The following is a 13,398-nucleotide window of genomic DNA, read 5'->3' on the forward strand; positions in this document are numbered from 1 at the left end:
GGCAGGAGAATCGCTTGAACCTGGGAGGCAGAGGTTGCAGTGAGCCAAGGTCACACCACTGTACTCCAGCCTGGGTGACAGAGTGAGACTTTTTTTTTTTTTTGAGGCGGAGTCTCACTCTTGTCACTATGCTGGAGTGCAGTGGTGCAATCTCAGCTCACTGCAACCTCCGCCTCTCTGGTTCAAGTGATTCTCCTGCCTCAGCCTCCTGAGTAGCTGGAACTACAGGCCCAAACCACCACAGCTGGCTAATTTTTGTATTTTTAGTAGAGATGGGGTTTCACCATGTTGGCCAGGATGGTCTTGACCTTCTGATCTCATGATCAGCCTGTGACAGCCTCCCAAAGTGCTGGGATTACAGGTGTGAGCCACCGCGCCCGGTGAGACTCTGTCTTAAAAAATAAATAAATAAATAAATAAATAAATAAATAAATAAATAAAATCCTTTTAGGCACTTGTTTATAATTTATTGGTCTAATAAAGTTTATGAAAATTCTGCATTTTTCCCTATCCAATTATCAGCCATGAAGATTTCAATGGAATCTTCCAACTCCAAATGGATAGACACGATGAAATAGTTAAAAGCCAAACAGAAGACTGTATTTCAATATGCACTAATTTATTGCTTTTTTTTTCTTGAGACAGAGTTTTTCACTCTTATTGCCCAGGCTGGAGTGCAATGGCACAACCTCGGCTCACTGCAACCTCCATCTCCTGGATTCAAGTGATTCTACTGCCTCAGCCTTCTGAGTAGCTAGGATTATAAGCGCACGCCACCACGCTTGGCGAATTTTTGTATTTTTAGTAGAGACGGGGTTTCACCATGTTGGTTAGGCTAGTCTCAAACTCCTAACCTCAGGTGATCCACCCGCCTCAGCCCCCGTGAGCCACCACGTCTGGCTGGTTTTTTTTTTTTTTTTTTTTTTTTTTTTTGATGGGGTCTCGCTCTGTCACCCAGGCTGGAGTGCAATGGCATGATCTCGGTTTCCTGCAACTTCTGCCTCCTGGACTCAAGCAATCCTCCCACCTCAGCCTCCTGAGTAGCTGGGACTACAGGCATGTGTCACCATGCCCAGCTAATTTTTGTATTTTTTGTAGAGACAGGGTTTTGCCATGTTGCCCAGGCTGGTCTCGAACTCCTAGACTGAAGCCATCTGTCCACCTCAGCCTCCCAAAGCACTAGGATTACAGGCGTGAGCCACTGCACCCGGCCAAATTTCACTATTGCTCTTAAGCTTTTTCACAAAGTTTCTCCTTAGATTAAAAAATAAATCCTTTTTATTCACAGTTTGCAATTTTTTTCAAATAGGGAGAGACTACTACAGTAAGATACTTAGTAAAGAATCCCCCTTTCAGACTGTAACGAACAGCTTGAGACATATAAGCAACTGACTTAATGAGGTGGATTTCCATAAGCAGAAATGAAGAAAGATGACCTACACCACTTGAGTTAGTGCACAGTGTTAGTAAGCAGTCTGGGTGCTCAATACTTGACCCTCTCACTTTACCGTAAATGACTGAAGAGTCTCGAGCTCTCTAATTTTAAGAGTAAGCTTGTTCTTGTCTTTTCTCAAAGTATGGTTTTCATTTTGAGATTCTAGCAGATTGGCTGAAATATGGCTGTTGGTTTTGGCCAACTGGCTGATCTCTTTCTGAAGGATGAAGTAGCTTTCTGCCAGGGTTTCCTTCTCCTTCAGGAGCTCATCCTTTTCCAGCATCATTTCGCTCTTCTCAGCCAGGAGGTTCTGGTTGTCTTGCATCACTTGGGCTTTTTCCGCCAGGGTCACCTCATGGTTCAGCTGAAGGTCATCCAGAATCTTGGTGAGGCAGCTGTGCAGTTCCTGCAGCTCTGCCTTGGATTTGGACAAGGCAGCAAAATCACTTTTCAGAGTCTTTATATGGGCAGCAAGTTGAGTTGCTTCTGCAGTCAACAGTTCCTTCTCCTCAATTATCTTTGTCACTTCTTGCTCTGATTTGGTCTTCTCTTGAAGTAGCACAAACTTCTCGGACTGCAGCTCCTCCATACATACTCTTAACTCCTCCACCTCCTGCTCCAGGAGCACCATCCTCCCGTGAAGTTGATTGTTTTCGTACAAGGATGACTCGTTCTCCTTTGCTCTGGCTTCCTGTGCCAGGATTGAGGACTGCTGCATTTCCTGGATCTCCTTGCTTAATTTGTGACATTCTTCTTGCAGGTTCAAGCCATCTCTCAGCAAAATGTTCTTCTCGGAACAACACGTGTTAAGTTCAGCATCCAAACTCTCCTTTGCTTGCAATATGTGATTGTGTTCTTTTTCCAGATTCTTTTTGGCATTTTGGGCCTCTTTCAGCATCAAAGAGAGGTCGCACTTGCTGGCCACTAGTTCTTGGTTTTCCTTTTTTCTCTCTTGAAGCTCCTTCTTCAGAGCGTCAATATTACCGAGGAGTTTCATATTCTCCTGCACAATTAAACTTCTATTTGCAGACTCTTGATCACATTGCCTTTTGAGGTCTCCTATGGCTTTGATGGAATTCTCTCTCTCTGCAAGTAAAACTCCATTTTGTGTTTCCAGTGAGGATTTTTCTTTCAAGAGACTATCCTGCTGCTTTTTAAGTTTAGTCATTTTCTGAGAAGCCATCTCCTTCTCGGAAGTCAGGTAAGTGATCTTTTCATTCAGGCTCATCTCAGTATGGGCAGCCTCTTCTGAACATTTGTGGAGTTTTTCACTGATGATTCTATTTTCACTTAAAAGTTCCTCTTTCTCAGCCAAGAGCCTTCTCTCAGAGGCAGCCAAGGTTTCTTTCTCATGCAAAAGCTGGATGCACTCGGAGTCTGTGACCGCCCGCCTGGCCTTAATTTCCTCCAAGAGCTTCGTGAGGCTTGTGTTTGTGGCCTGGAGTTGCATGGTCTCCAGCTCTGCCTTCCTCAGGGCCTTGCTGGCATCATCCAGCTGTGCGCGGAGCCCACTGGCTTCTGAGCGGAGCAGCTGTTTGACCTGGAGAGCGGCCTGGAGGCTGGCATTCAGCTTTTCCTGATCTTGCAGCAGAATGTCTGTCTCTAACTGCAGATCTCTGTTGTCCTGAAGAACATTATCTCGTTCTACCTTTAAGGCTATGCACGTGTTATCAAGATTGGACAGTTTCTCTAAAGCTGACTTTTTCTCAGCTGTGAGATCTTCAATCTCCTGTACCAAAGCTTTCTGATCTTTGACTAGCTCCTCATAAGACCTTTGAAGCTTCTGAATGATGTCATCCTTATCTTTGGCCAAGATGAAGTTTTCGGTATTAAGTTTCTTGATCTGGTCCTCCAGCTGATCTTTTTCTTCCTGGTCTTTCTCAGTCTTAGCAATCAAAGTATCTTTGCTGAGCTGGAGCTCTTCGATGAGCGCCTGCATGCTCACTTTGGAGGCTTGCAAAGAGTCATTTTCCACATTTATTTTCAAGAGTTCTTCCTGTGCAACATTGATTTCTTTAAGCAATTTCTCGCTCTCAACAGCCAAAGCTTCTTTACTGAGATGTTCCTGCTCATAATGCTTTTCGGCATCTTGCTTTTCTTCTAAGAATTTCTCCTTTTCTAAATTAAGAGTTTCATTCACTGACCACAGTTTCTGCTGGTCTCCCTGAAGTAAAGCTATTTTGGCCTCCAATTCTACAAGCTTGGATAAAAGTGAACCGTTTTCTAACTTTAAATCATTTCCCTCCTGTGAAAGAAGCTGCTTCTCTGATTTCAGACCCCTCAGCTCTTCTGACATTAGTTCAATTTCTCTTTTGGCTGATGTTAACAAATAAGTTAGCGACTACAGAAACAAAAGATGGAAAGAATGGAAACAAAAATGAAATCAAGCAGACAAATGCAAGCCCAAATAACTTAATGTAACCTAAATGATAAAAACTTTACAGTTTCTACAATAAACTTCATAGAAACTATCTGAATAACAAGGGAAAGAAACTAAACAGAGGCCACAAAAAGATAAGTCAAAAGTATAGCTTTGCAAAGTGCTTCTGTATCTGTTAGCTTATTTCATCTTTGAAACAACTTGTGAAATTATTCTCAGTAGCTACCCAGAAGATAAAAATAGTAGCTTGATTTTAATACCGGGGCATAAGATTATTTCCTGCCATTCCAATTATCAAATTACTTTGAATGCAGAAAGGATTCGTAGAACAATTTTTTAAAATACAATTAAAAGAAGTACAAAAAGTCCATATATTTTAATGAAAAAAGGAAGGGGCATAGCAAGGGAAAATAAACTATTGCCTTCCAAACTCACGGCAGGACCTTACTTAAAGGCAGCCAAGAGGCTGAGAGTGATTTAGTCCCAATATCACATACAACTTAAAAACTACAGCCTAATTTCTAGGCTTTGCTGACTAAAAGGAATAGTTTTTTTTTTAATTTACTGAATTATAAGATAATTTGACCAGTGTCTACACCAGTGCTATCCAGAACTTTCTGCAATGATATAATTTTTTTTTTTTTTTTTTTTTTGAGACTGAGTCTCACTCTATTGCCCAGGCTGGAGTGCAATGGTGTGATCTTGGCTCACTGCAACCTCCGCCTCTGGGTTCAAGCTATTCTCATGCCTCCGCCTCCCAAGTAGCTGGGATTACAGGGCTCCGCCACCATGCCCGGCTAATTTTTGTATTTTTAGTAGAGACGGGGTTTCACCATGTTGGCCAGGCTGGTCTCAAACTCCTGACCCCAAGTGATCCACCCACCTAGGCCTCCCAAAGTGCTGGGATTACAGGCATGAGCCACCACGCCCAGCTGATATAAATGTTCTTATTTGCACTCCCATCATGGTGACCATATGACTACTGAGCACCTGAAATGTGGTGAGTGCAACTGAGGAGCTAAATTTTTTTTTTTTTTTTTTTTTTTTTTTTTTGAGACAGAGTCTCGCTGTCGCCCAGGCTGGAGTGCAGTGGCGCGATCTCGGCTCACTGCAGGCTCCGCCCCCTGGGGGTTCACACCATTCTCCTGCCTCAGCCTCCCCAGTAGCTGGGACTACAGGCGCCCGCCATCTTGCCCGGCTAATTTTTTGTATTTTTAGTAGAGACGGGTTTCACTGTTTGGCCAGGATGGTCTCTATCTCCTGAACTCGTGATCCACCCGCCTCGGCCTCCCAAAGTGCTGGGATTACAGGCGTGAGCCACTGTGCCCGGCAGAGAAGCTAAATTTTTAATTAAAATGTAACAAATTTATTTTATTTATTTATTTATTTATTTTGGAGACAGAGTCTCACTCTGTGGCCCAGGCTGGAGCGAAGTGGTGCGATCTCGGCTCACTGCAACCTCTGCCTCCGAGGTTCAAGCGATCCTCTTTTAAGCGTATACAAAAATAGAGAAAATAATGTAGACCGCATATATTCCCATATTAAGGTTTTTATTTTTATTTATTTTTTGAGACAGTCTCACTCTGTCACCCAGGCCAGAGTGCAGTGGCACCATCTCAGCTCACTGCAGCCTCCACCTCCCAGGCTCAAAGAATTCTCCTGCCTCAGCCTCCTGAGTAGCTGGGACTACAGGTGAGTGCCACCATGCCTGACTAATTTTTTGTATTTTTAGTAGAGACGGTCTCACGATGTTGTCCAGGGTGGTCTCAAACTCCTGTGCTCAGGCAATCTGCCCAGCTTGGCTTCCCAAAGTGCTAGGATTACAGGCGTGAGCCACCAGAACTGGCTACAAATTTAAATTTGAATGGCCTCACATGGCTGGTGGCTACATTAGGCAGCACAGCTATAGCCCACTGGCTCTTAAAAGTAGGGAATAGGAGGCTTCATGGGTTCCATGAACCTTGTTGAGTGCACATGTAAACTTTCCTGAAAAAATATCTGTAGATTTCGTTAGATTTTTCCAAAGAGTCTGGGACTGATTACGATCCACTGAAATCAGATACTAGACACCTTTGGAGGGGAACAGTCCTGGCATTTTTAACTCAATGACCCTTGCACAAAACCAACCAACAAAATCAGTGAGACTGGCCAGGAATGGTGGCTCACGCCTGCAATCCCAGTGCCTTCTGAGACTGGCCAGGAATGGGAGCTCACGCCTGCAATCCCAGCACCTTGGGAAGCTGAGGCAGGTGGATCGCTTGCATCCAGGGGTTCGAGACCAGCCTGAGCAACATAGCCAGACTCTGTCTCTACAAAAAATAAAAAATTAGCCAGGTGTAGTGGCACGTGCTTTTAGTCTCAGCTACTTGGGAAGCTGAGGCACGGGGATCACTTGAGCCCGAGAGGTTGAGGCTGCAGTGAGCCATGACTGTGCCACTGCACTCAGCCTGGGTGACAGAGTGAGACCTTGTCTCAAAAAAACAAACAAAAAACAAGGAGACCTTACATCAGCTTCTGCAACGCTGTGGTTTGCTTAGGCTGAAACATTTTAAAGGAAATAAAAAAAAAAAAAACCTGAAGTCTGCACAGATAAAGGAAACCACAAAGACAAAAGATCTGGGAATTGTATCTAGTGTTAAATGGCTCATAAAACTGGAGGTATTTCACAGAAAGCAGAGAAATCCTCAACTATCAGCATGTAGAAGGGGGAGAATATGGGCCTCCCAGATGACATGCACGGCACACACATACCATGTCACGTCCACTTAGTTAGCAAGAGGCTTTTCATGAGACTGGTTTCAAGTCCTATATATGCTCTTTTATCATTTCTTTCTACTAAACTCCTGCAACACATTAAAAATAAAGAAAGATGAATATTTACTTTCCTTTGAGCAACAGAAGGTTAAACAGTGGGAAGGTTGAACTTCGTGAAGTTACCAGAGTCACAAAATGTACTGGGCAGGCCAGGCATCGTGGCCCACACCTGTAATCCCAACACTTTAAGAGGCCGAGATGGGAGGATTGCTTGGGCCCAGGAGTTTGAGACCAGCCTGGGCAACACAGCAAGACCCCATTCTCTACAAAAAAAAGAAAAAATATATATTGGGCACAGATACAATCTTGAAACCATAAAATGAAATCCAACATATCAAGTTCTGCTCTATCTACTAACAGGGTGTTTCCTCCCTGCCCGTGAATCCAGTTTCCTTTTCAATAAGCTCACGGTACCTTCCTGGGGACACATAAAAGCCCTCTGTGGAGTTCTCAATTCTAACTCTTCCTAGAAGAGCTCTGTTCCTCCAAGCAGGCTCTCTCTAGTCCTGATTCCTTGCTTGCTTACTTCATGTGACCTCTGCCTCTTGCTTTATTGCAATGTCTCTCCAAACCCTAGTGCAAGGCGGCAACATGCACGGCCAAGATTAGAGGAACTAGCAGGCAAGCAGAGCTCAGGCAACGAAAGAACCTTTGTGACCGCTGGGAAATAAGCAGCATGGGGGTGACGGCTACACAGTCCATTCCAGGAAAGACTGGCAGCCATCACCGTCCCTGAGAAGGAACGGCAGCTGGCACAAAACACTTGAAGCCATAGGAAACGTAATGTACCACCCTGCCATGCACTCAGAAGGGTAACATTTGTAGAGGCCACCTTAACTTGTCCCACTGGCTGCTGCTTTTCTAAGCACCCTTCCTGCCTTGACACAGAGCTCAGGCAAGCTACAGCACAAGGAAATTCTCGCGTCACGTACTTTGGCTTTGTCGGCTTGCTTTCTCAGCTCCTCCAGCTCCTGCAGCAAGCCACTGTTCTCCTCCCATGCACCCTTCAGCTTGTCCTCTGTGTCCTGCAGCGTCTTCTGGAGGTTCTGTAGGATTTCTTCATGCTTGGTTTTTGTCTCAGAAGTGGCTCTCTCATACCTGGCTTTCAGCTCCTGACACTGGTTGTGGCTCGTTTCCATCTTCTTTTCCTGCAGAGACCCCGAGTGAGGGAATGAGTCATCTGCCCACGTGGTGTACTATCCCTTGCCTTCCTTGCCAGCCAACAGGCCCACTGAGTCTCTCCTTACCAGGTCCCACAATTTCCTCTCCAATTCTTTCTTTTCTTCCTCATGTTTTTTAGCTGCTTCTTGCTGGCTCTGTTCAGCTTTGAGAGTCACGTCCTCAATACTTTTTTGCAGAAAACTTGCATTTTCATTAGCCTTTGTAAGTTTTAGCTGTAATTCTTCTATATATCTAGAAAAAGTTTCAATATAAGGTGTCAGCTTTTTCATAAGAATGTTTTAAATTTAAGTTATATTAAAATATACTATTAATAACAATTGTAATTATTTTTAAAAGTTATGTGTAATTAATAACATCTGAACTAGGCAAGAAACTTTTTGTTTTGTTTGTTTTTTTTTTTTTTTGAGGAAGAGTCTCGCTCTGTCGCCCAGGCTGTAGTGCAGTGGTGTGATCTCCACTCACTGCAAGCTCCACTTCCCGGGTTCACGCCATTCTGCCTCAGCTTCCCCAGTAGCTGGGACTACAGGCACCCACCACCACGCCCAGCTACTTTTTTGTATTTTTAGTACAGACGGGGTTTCACCGTGTTAGCCAGGATGGTCTCGATCTCCTGGCCTCGTGATCCACCTGCCTTGGCCTCCCAAAGTGCTAGGATTACAGGCGTGAGCCACCGCGCCCGGCTGCAAGAAATTTTAAAATGCTTTGCCTAAATAATCATTTTACCAGTTATGACAGTCACAAATACATTATTTAGAGTAGTAACTACAGTAATTAGGAAGGTTTACTATTTTATGTCAATAAATTAAAAAGGAAAAATGAGTGAAAAATAAATTTATTAAAGGAAATGAGGCCAGGCGTGGTGGCTTATGCCTATGATCCCAGTACCCTGGGAGGCTGAGATGAGATCACTTAAGTTCAGGAGTTCAAGACCAGCCTGGTCAACATGGTGAAACCCCGTCTCTACTAAAAATACAAAAATTAGCCAGGTGTGGTGGCGCATGCCTATAATCCCAGCTATTCAGGAGGCTGAGGCAGGAGAACTGCTTGAGTCCGGTAGAGAGAGGTTGCAGTGAGCCGAGATCGCATCGATGCAGTCCAGCCTGGGCAACAAAGCAAGACTCTGCCTCAATTTAAAAGTAAATAAATAAATAAATAAATAAAGGAGGCCAGGCACGGTGGCTCACACCTGTAATCCCAGCACTGTGGGAGGCCAAGGCAGGTGGATCATGAAGTCAGGAGATCAAGACCATCCTGGCTAATACAGTGAAACCCTGTCTCTACTAAAAATACAAAAAATTAGCGGGGCATGGTGGCGGGCGCCTGTAGTCCCAGCTACTCTGGAGGCTGAGGCAGGAGAATGGCATGAACCTGGGAGGTGGAGCTTGCAGTGAGCCGAGATCACGCCACTGCACTCCAGCCTGGGCGACAGTGCGAGACTTTGTCTCAAAAAAAAAAAAAGTAATTAATTAACTTAATTAAATAAATAAAGGAAATGAGTATTTCAAAATTTTAGCAGACTAGATTACTAAAAATTTACTCTAGTGCTTCTGGAGGACAGCAGATACAAAAATGACAATAAATAACTTGAAGTTCTACTTTAAAGAGACCATGTGGTTAAACAAAAATATGTATATAAAACATGGGGGGCCAGGCGCATTGGCTCATGCCTGTAATCCCTGCACTTTGGGAGGCAGAGGTGGGCAGATCACCTGAGGTCAGGAGTTTGAGACCAGCCTGACCAACATAGAGAAACCCTGTCTCTACTAAAAATACAAAATTAGCTGGGCGTGGTGGCGCATGCCTGTAATCCCAGCTACTCAGGAGGCTGAGGCAGGAGAATCACTTGAACCTGGAAGGCGGAGGTTGCGGTGATCCGAGATCATACCATTGCACTCCAGCCTGGGCGACAAGAGCGAAGTTCTGTCTCAAAAAAAAAAAAAACATGGGATGTTGACCAAGAAAACAGAGTATTAGATCAATCACAGATGCAAGAGGGAAACTTGCGGGCACTTCTGAGTTTTATATCCACAAAACACCTACGAAAATGGAGCTTCTTGAAGGCACTGAGCCACCACTACCTGTGTAGCAGCACCTCAAGGCAAGTTTGACCAAAGTTGCCCAACCAAGGCCTGACCACCACTCAGCACCGATGAAATTGTGTGGGGGTGAAAGGCTGGATGTCTTAGTAAACAGAACTTTGCAGGTATTAACACTTTTAAGAAGCAGAAGTCTAATGCCTACAGACTTAATTTATAAATCTTTGCCTTATAAATTCTTTGATTTTTATATGACAGCAATTAAAAGAAAAAGATCAAAGCAACAAGAATTCCAGAATAAAGACAAAAACAGATATTAAGATAGAGGAAACTTCAGCACTGAGGAAGTACAATGCAGTTTTTTTTTTTTTTTTTTTTTTTGAGATGGAGTCTTGCACTGTTGCCTGGACTGGAGTGCAATGGCGCTATCTTGGCTCACAGCAACCTCTGCCTCCCAGGTTCAAATGATTCTCCTGCTTCAGCCTCTAGAGTAGCTGGGATTAAAGGTGCCTGCCACCACACTCAGCTCATTTTTTGTATTTTTTTAGTAGAGACAGGGTTTCACTATGTTGGCCAGGCTGTTCTTGAACTCCTGACCTTGTGATCCGCCCGCCTCAGCATCCCAAAGTGCTCGGATTACAGGCGTGAGCCACCACGCCCGGCCTACAATGTAGTTATTAAGAGCAGGAGGGGCTCTGGGACCAGACTGCCCAGATCTGAAACCTCAGGCTTCACACCAGTAAGCCTCAGTTTCCCTCCCTCCCCTTCCTTTTTATTATTTATTTATTTTTTGAGACGGAGTTTCACTCTTGTTGCCCAGGCTGGAGTGCAATGGCACTATCTCAGCTCACCGCAACCTCCACCTTCCGGGTTCAACTGATTCTCCTGCCTCAGCCTCCTGAGTAGCTGGGATTACAGGAATGCGCCACCATACCCAGCTAATTTTGTATCTTTAGTAGAGACGGGGTTTCTCCATGTTGGTCAGGCTGTTCTTGAACTCCCAACCTCAGGTGATCCACCTACCTTGGCCTCCCAAAGTGCAGGGAGATTACAGACATGAGCTACAGTGCCTGGCCTTATTCATTTTTTTGAGACGGAGTCTAGCTCTGTCACGAAGGCTGGAGTGCAGCAGCATGATCCTGGCTCATTGCAACCTCCGCCTCCTGGGTTCAAGCGATTCTCCTGCCTCAGCCTCCCAAGTAGCTGAGATTATGTGTGCACACCACCATGCCTGGCTAATTTTTGTATTTTTAGTAGCGATAGGGTTTCACCATGTTGGCCCAGCTGGTCTCGAACTGCTGACCTCAGGCGATCTGCCCGCCTCAGCCTCCCAAATTGCCTGGCCTCTTTTTCTTTTAAATGGGAACAATGCTAAACTCACCTCGTAGGATAATAAGAATTAGAAAGCTGTTAGCACAGTGCAGGGCCCATAGTAATGGATACTATGTGTTTCCTATTAAAATAAGTTCAGGCCAGGTACGGTGACTCATGCCTGTAATTCCAGCACTTTGGGAGGCCAAGGCGGCCAGATCGCCTGAGGTCAGGAGTTTGAGACCACCCTGGCCAACATGGTGAAACCTCATCTTTACTATAAATACAAAAATCAGCCAGGTGTGGTGGCACATGCCTGTAGTCCCAGCTACTAGGGAGGCTTAGGCAGGAGAATCACTTGAACCTGGGAGGTGGAGGCTGCAATGAGCCGAGATCACGCCACTGCATTCCAGCCTGGACCACAGAATGAGACTCTATCTCAAAAAAAAAAAAAAAAGTTAAAAATATTTTTAAAGGCTGAGCACGGTGGTTCATGCCTGTAATCCGAGCACTTTGGGAGGCCAAGGCCCTGAGGTCAGGAGTTCGAGACCAGCCTGACCAACATGGAGAAACCCTGTCTCTACTAAAAATACAAAATTAGCCAAGCGTGGTGGTGCAAGCCTATAATCTCAGCTACTCGGGAGGCTGAGGCAGGAGAATCGCTTGAACCCAGGAGGCGGAGGTTGCGGTGAGCTGAGATCGCACCATTGCACTCCAGACTGGGCAAAAAGAGCAAAACTCCATCTCAAAAAAAAAAAAAAAAAAAAAAGCGTATATATATACATCTATATATAAACACATATATATATATTTTTTAACTGCCTGTAAAATATATTATTGTCATTGGTAAACTACTACCTTTTCTTTTTTCTTCTTTCTTTTTAGATGGAGTCTCGCTCTGTTGCCCAGGCTAGAGTGCACTGACACAATCTCAGCTCACCGCAACCTCCACCTCCTGGGTTTCAAGTGATTCTCTCATCTCAGCCTTCCCAGTAGCTGAGATTACAGGCGTACACCACCACGCCTGGTTAATTTTTTATTTTTAGTAGAGACAAGGTTTCGCCATGTTGGCCAGGTTGGCCTCGAACTCCTGACCTCAAGTGATCCGCCCACCTCGGCCTCTCAAAGTGCTGGGATTACAGGCATGAGCCACCGCACCCAGCCTTATTATCTTTTCTTTACAAGTCACCAAAAGGTCTATAAATAATACTGTATTCCTTAATTCTGTTGTTCTTGACAAGTAAGATAGGTAAAACCCATTTTAGAAGGTTAAATAGTTGATTCAAGGACACAATGAGGTAATAACAGAAAGGAACAGAGATGGGAAACTTTAAAACGCAACAGTCCTAAACATTTTGTCTCCCCTCCCACCTAGAGCTTGCCGCAGAGCCTAACCTAAGGTGGGCACCCTTTTCAACAGTCACATTTACCTTTCTTTCAGACGTAATTCATCGTTCATTTTCGTCAGCTGAGAAGAGTTATCTCCTGACATCTTCATTATTTCTGCAATGTCATTTTCCAGTTTTTCCTTTGCCTTTATCAGCTGCTCTTCTCTCTCATCTTTCTCTCTAAATTTTGCCTCCATATCTAAATATATAGAGCAAAAAAGAATAGCACGGCTGTGTTATAATCAACAAAAACTGACTGAGTGTATCCTTGCTCTGGTAATATCTTCACATAGCAATTCTTGTCCTCATAAAAATCACATTCTAGTGAAGAAGGCAGACAATAAGCAAGATAAGGAAAATAAATCATATAATTAATAGTGGTAAGTGCTAAGAGAAAGAAAAATAAATGCAGGGAAAGGAGCTGGGAAGGAGGTTAGAATCTCAGATGGGGCTTCCCTGAGGTGCTGACATTTCAGGGAAAACCTGAAGAAAGTGAGGGAACAGGGAAAAGCAAGTGCACAGGCTCTGGGAAAGGAACGCCCGCCACGTCTGAGCATTGCAAAGAGGCTGAAGTGGCTGGAGTGGAATGAACAGGGGAAGGGGGTCCCAGATGAAATCTGAGAGGTAACAGGGCCTGATCGTGTAAGGATCACGGCTTTCCCTGAGTGGGATGGGAGTCGCTGGATGACCTTGAGCAGAGAAGCGACATGATCTGACTTTGTATTAAAAGGATTGCTCTGGCTGCTGTGTTGATAACAGACTGAAGCGGGCACAGGCAGCAGCAGTGAGCCCCGGTAGTCGGCTGTCAGGGTAGCTCAGATGAAAGATGGCCGTTGGCTTGGAGCAAGGATA

The 13,398-nt window shown here is 44.6% G+C and overlaps 1 protein-coding gene across 7 annotated transcripts in view; it reads right to left on the minus strand.

Annotated features, from left to right (window-relative positions):
* Nucleotides 1-13,398, minus strand: part of CLIP1 (CAP-Gly domain containing linker protein 1) — a 145,486-nt gene that overhangs the window by 50,855 nt on the left and 81,233 nt on the right. For 5 of the 7 annotated variants that reach the window (XM_055236957.1, XM_055236956.1, XM_055236955.1 and 2 more), the window contains 3 exons: nucleotides 12,589-12,745; nucleotides 7,877-8,042; nucleotides 7,562-7,777 (listed from right to left, as the gene is read on the minus strand). In XM_055236957.1, the coding sequence (XP_055092932.1) occupies nucleotides 7,562-7,777; nucleotides 7,877-8,042; nucleotides 12,589-12,745 (539 nt within the window). Of the gene's footprint in view, nucleotides 1-1,508; nucleotides 3,777-7,561; nucleotides 7,778-7,876; nucleotides 8,043-12,588; nucleotides 12,746-13,398 lie in introns of all 7 variants that reach the window. The other 2 variants (XM_055236954.1, XM_063614604.1) reach the window with 1 other exon arrangement.

This window comes from Symphalangus syndactylus, chromosome 13 (genome assembly GCF_028878055.3).
Source record: "Symphalangus syndactylus isolate Jambi chromosome 13, NHGRI_mSymSyn1-v2.1_pri, whole genome shotgun sequence".
In the NCBI taxonomy this organism is placed as follows: Eukaryota; Metazoa; Chordata; class Mammalia; order Primates; family Hylobatidae; genus Symphalangus; species Symphalangus syndactylus.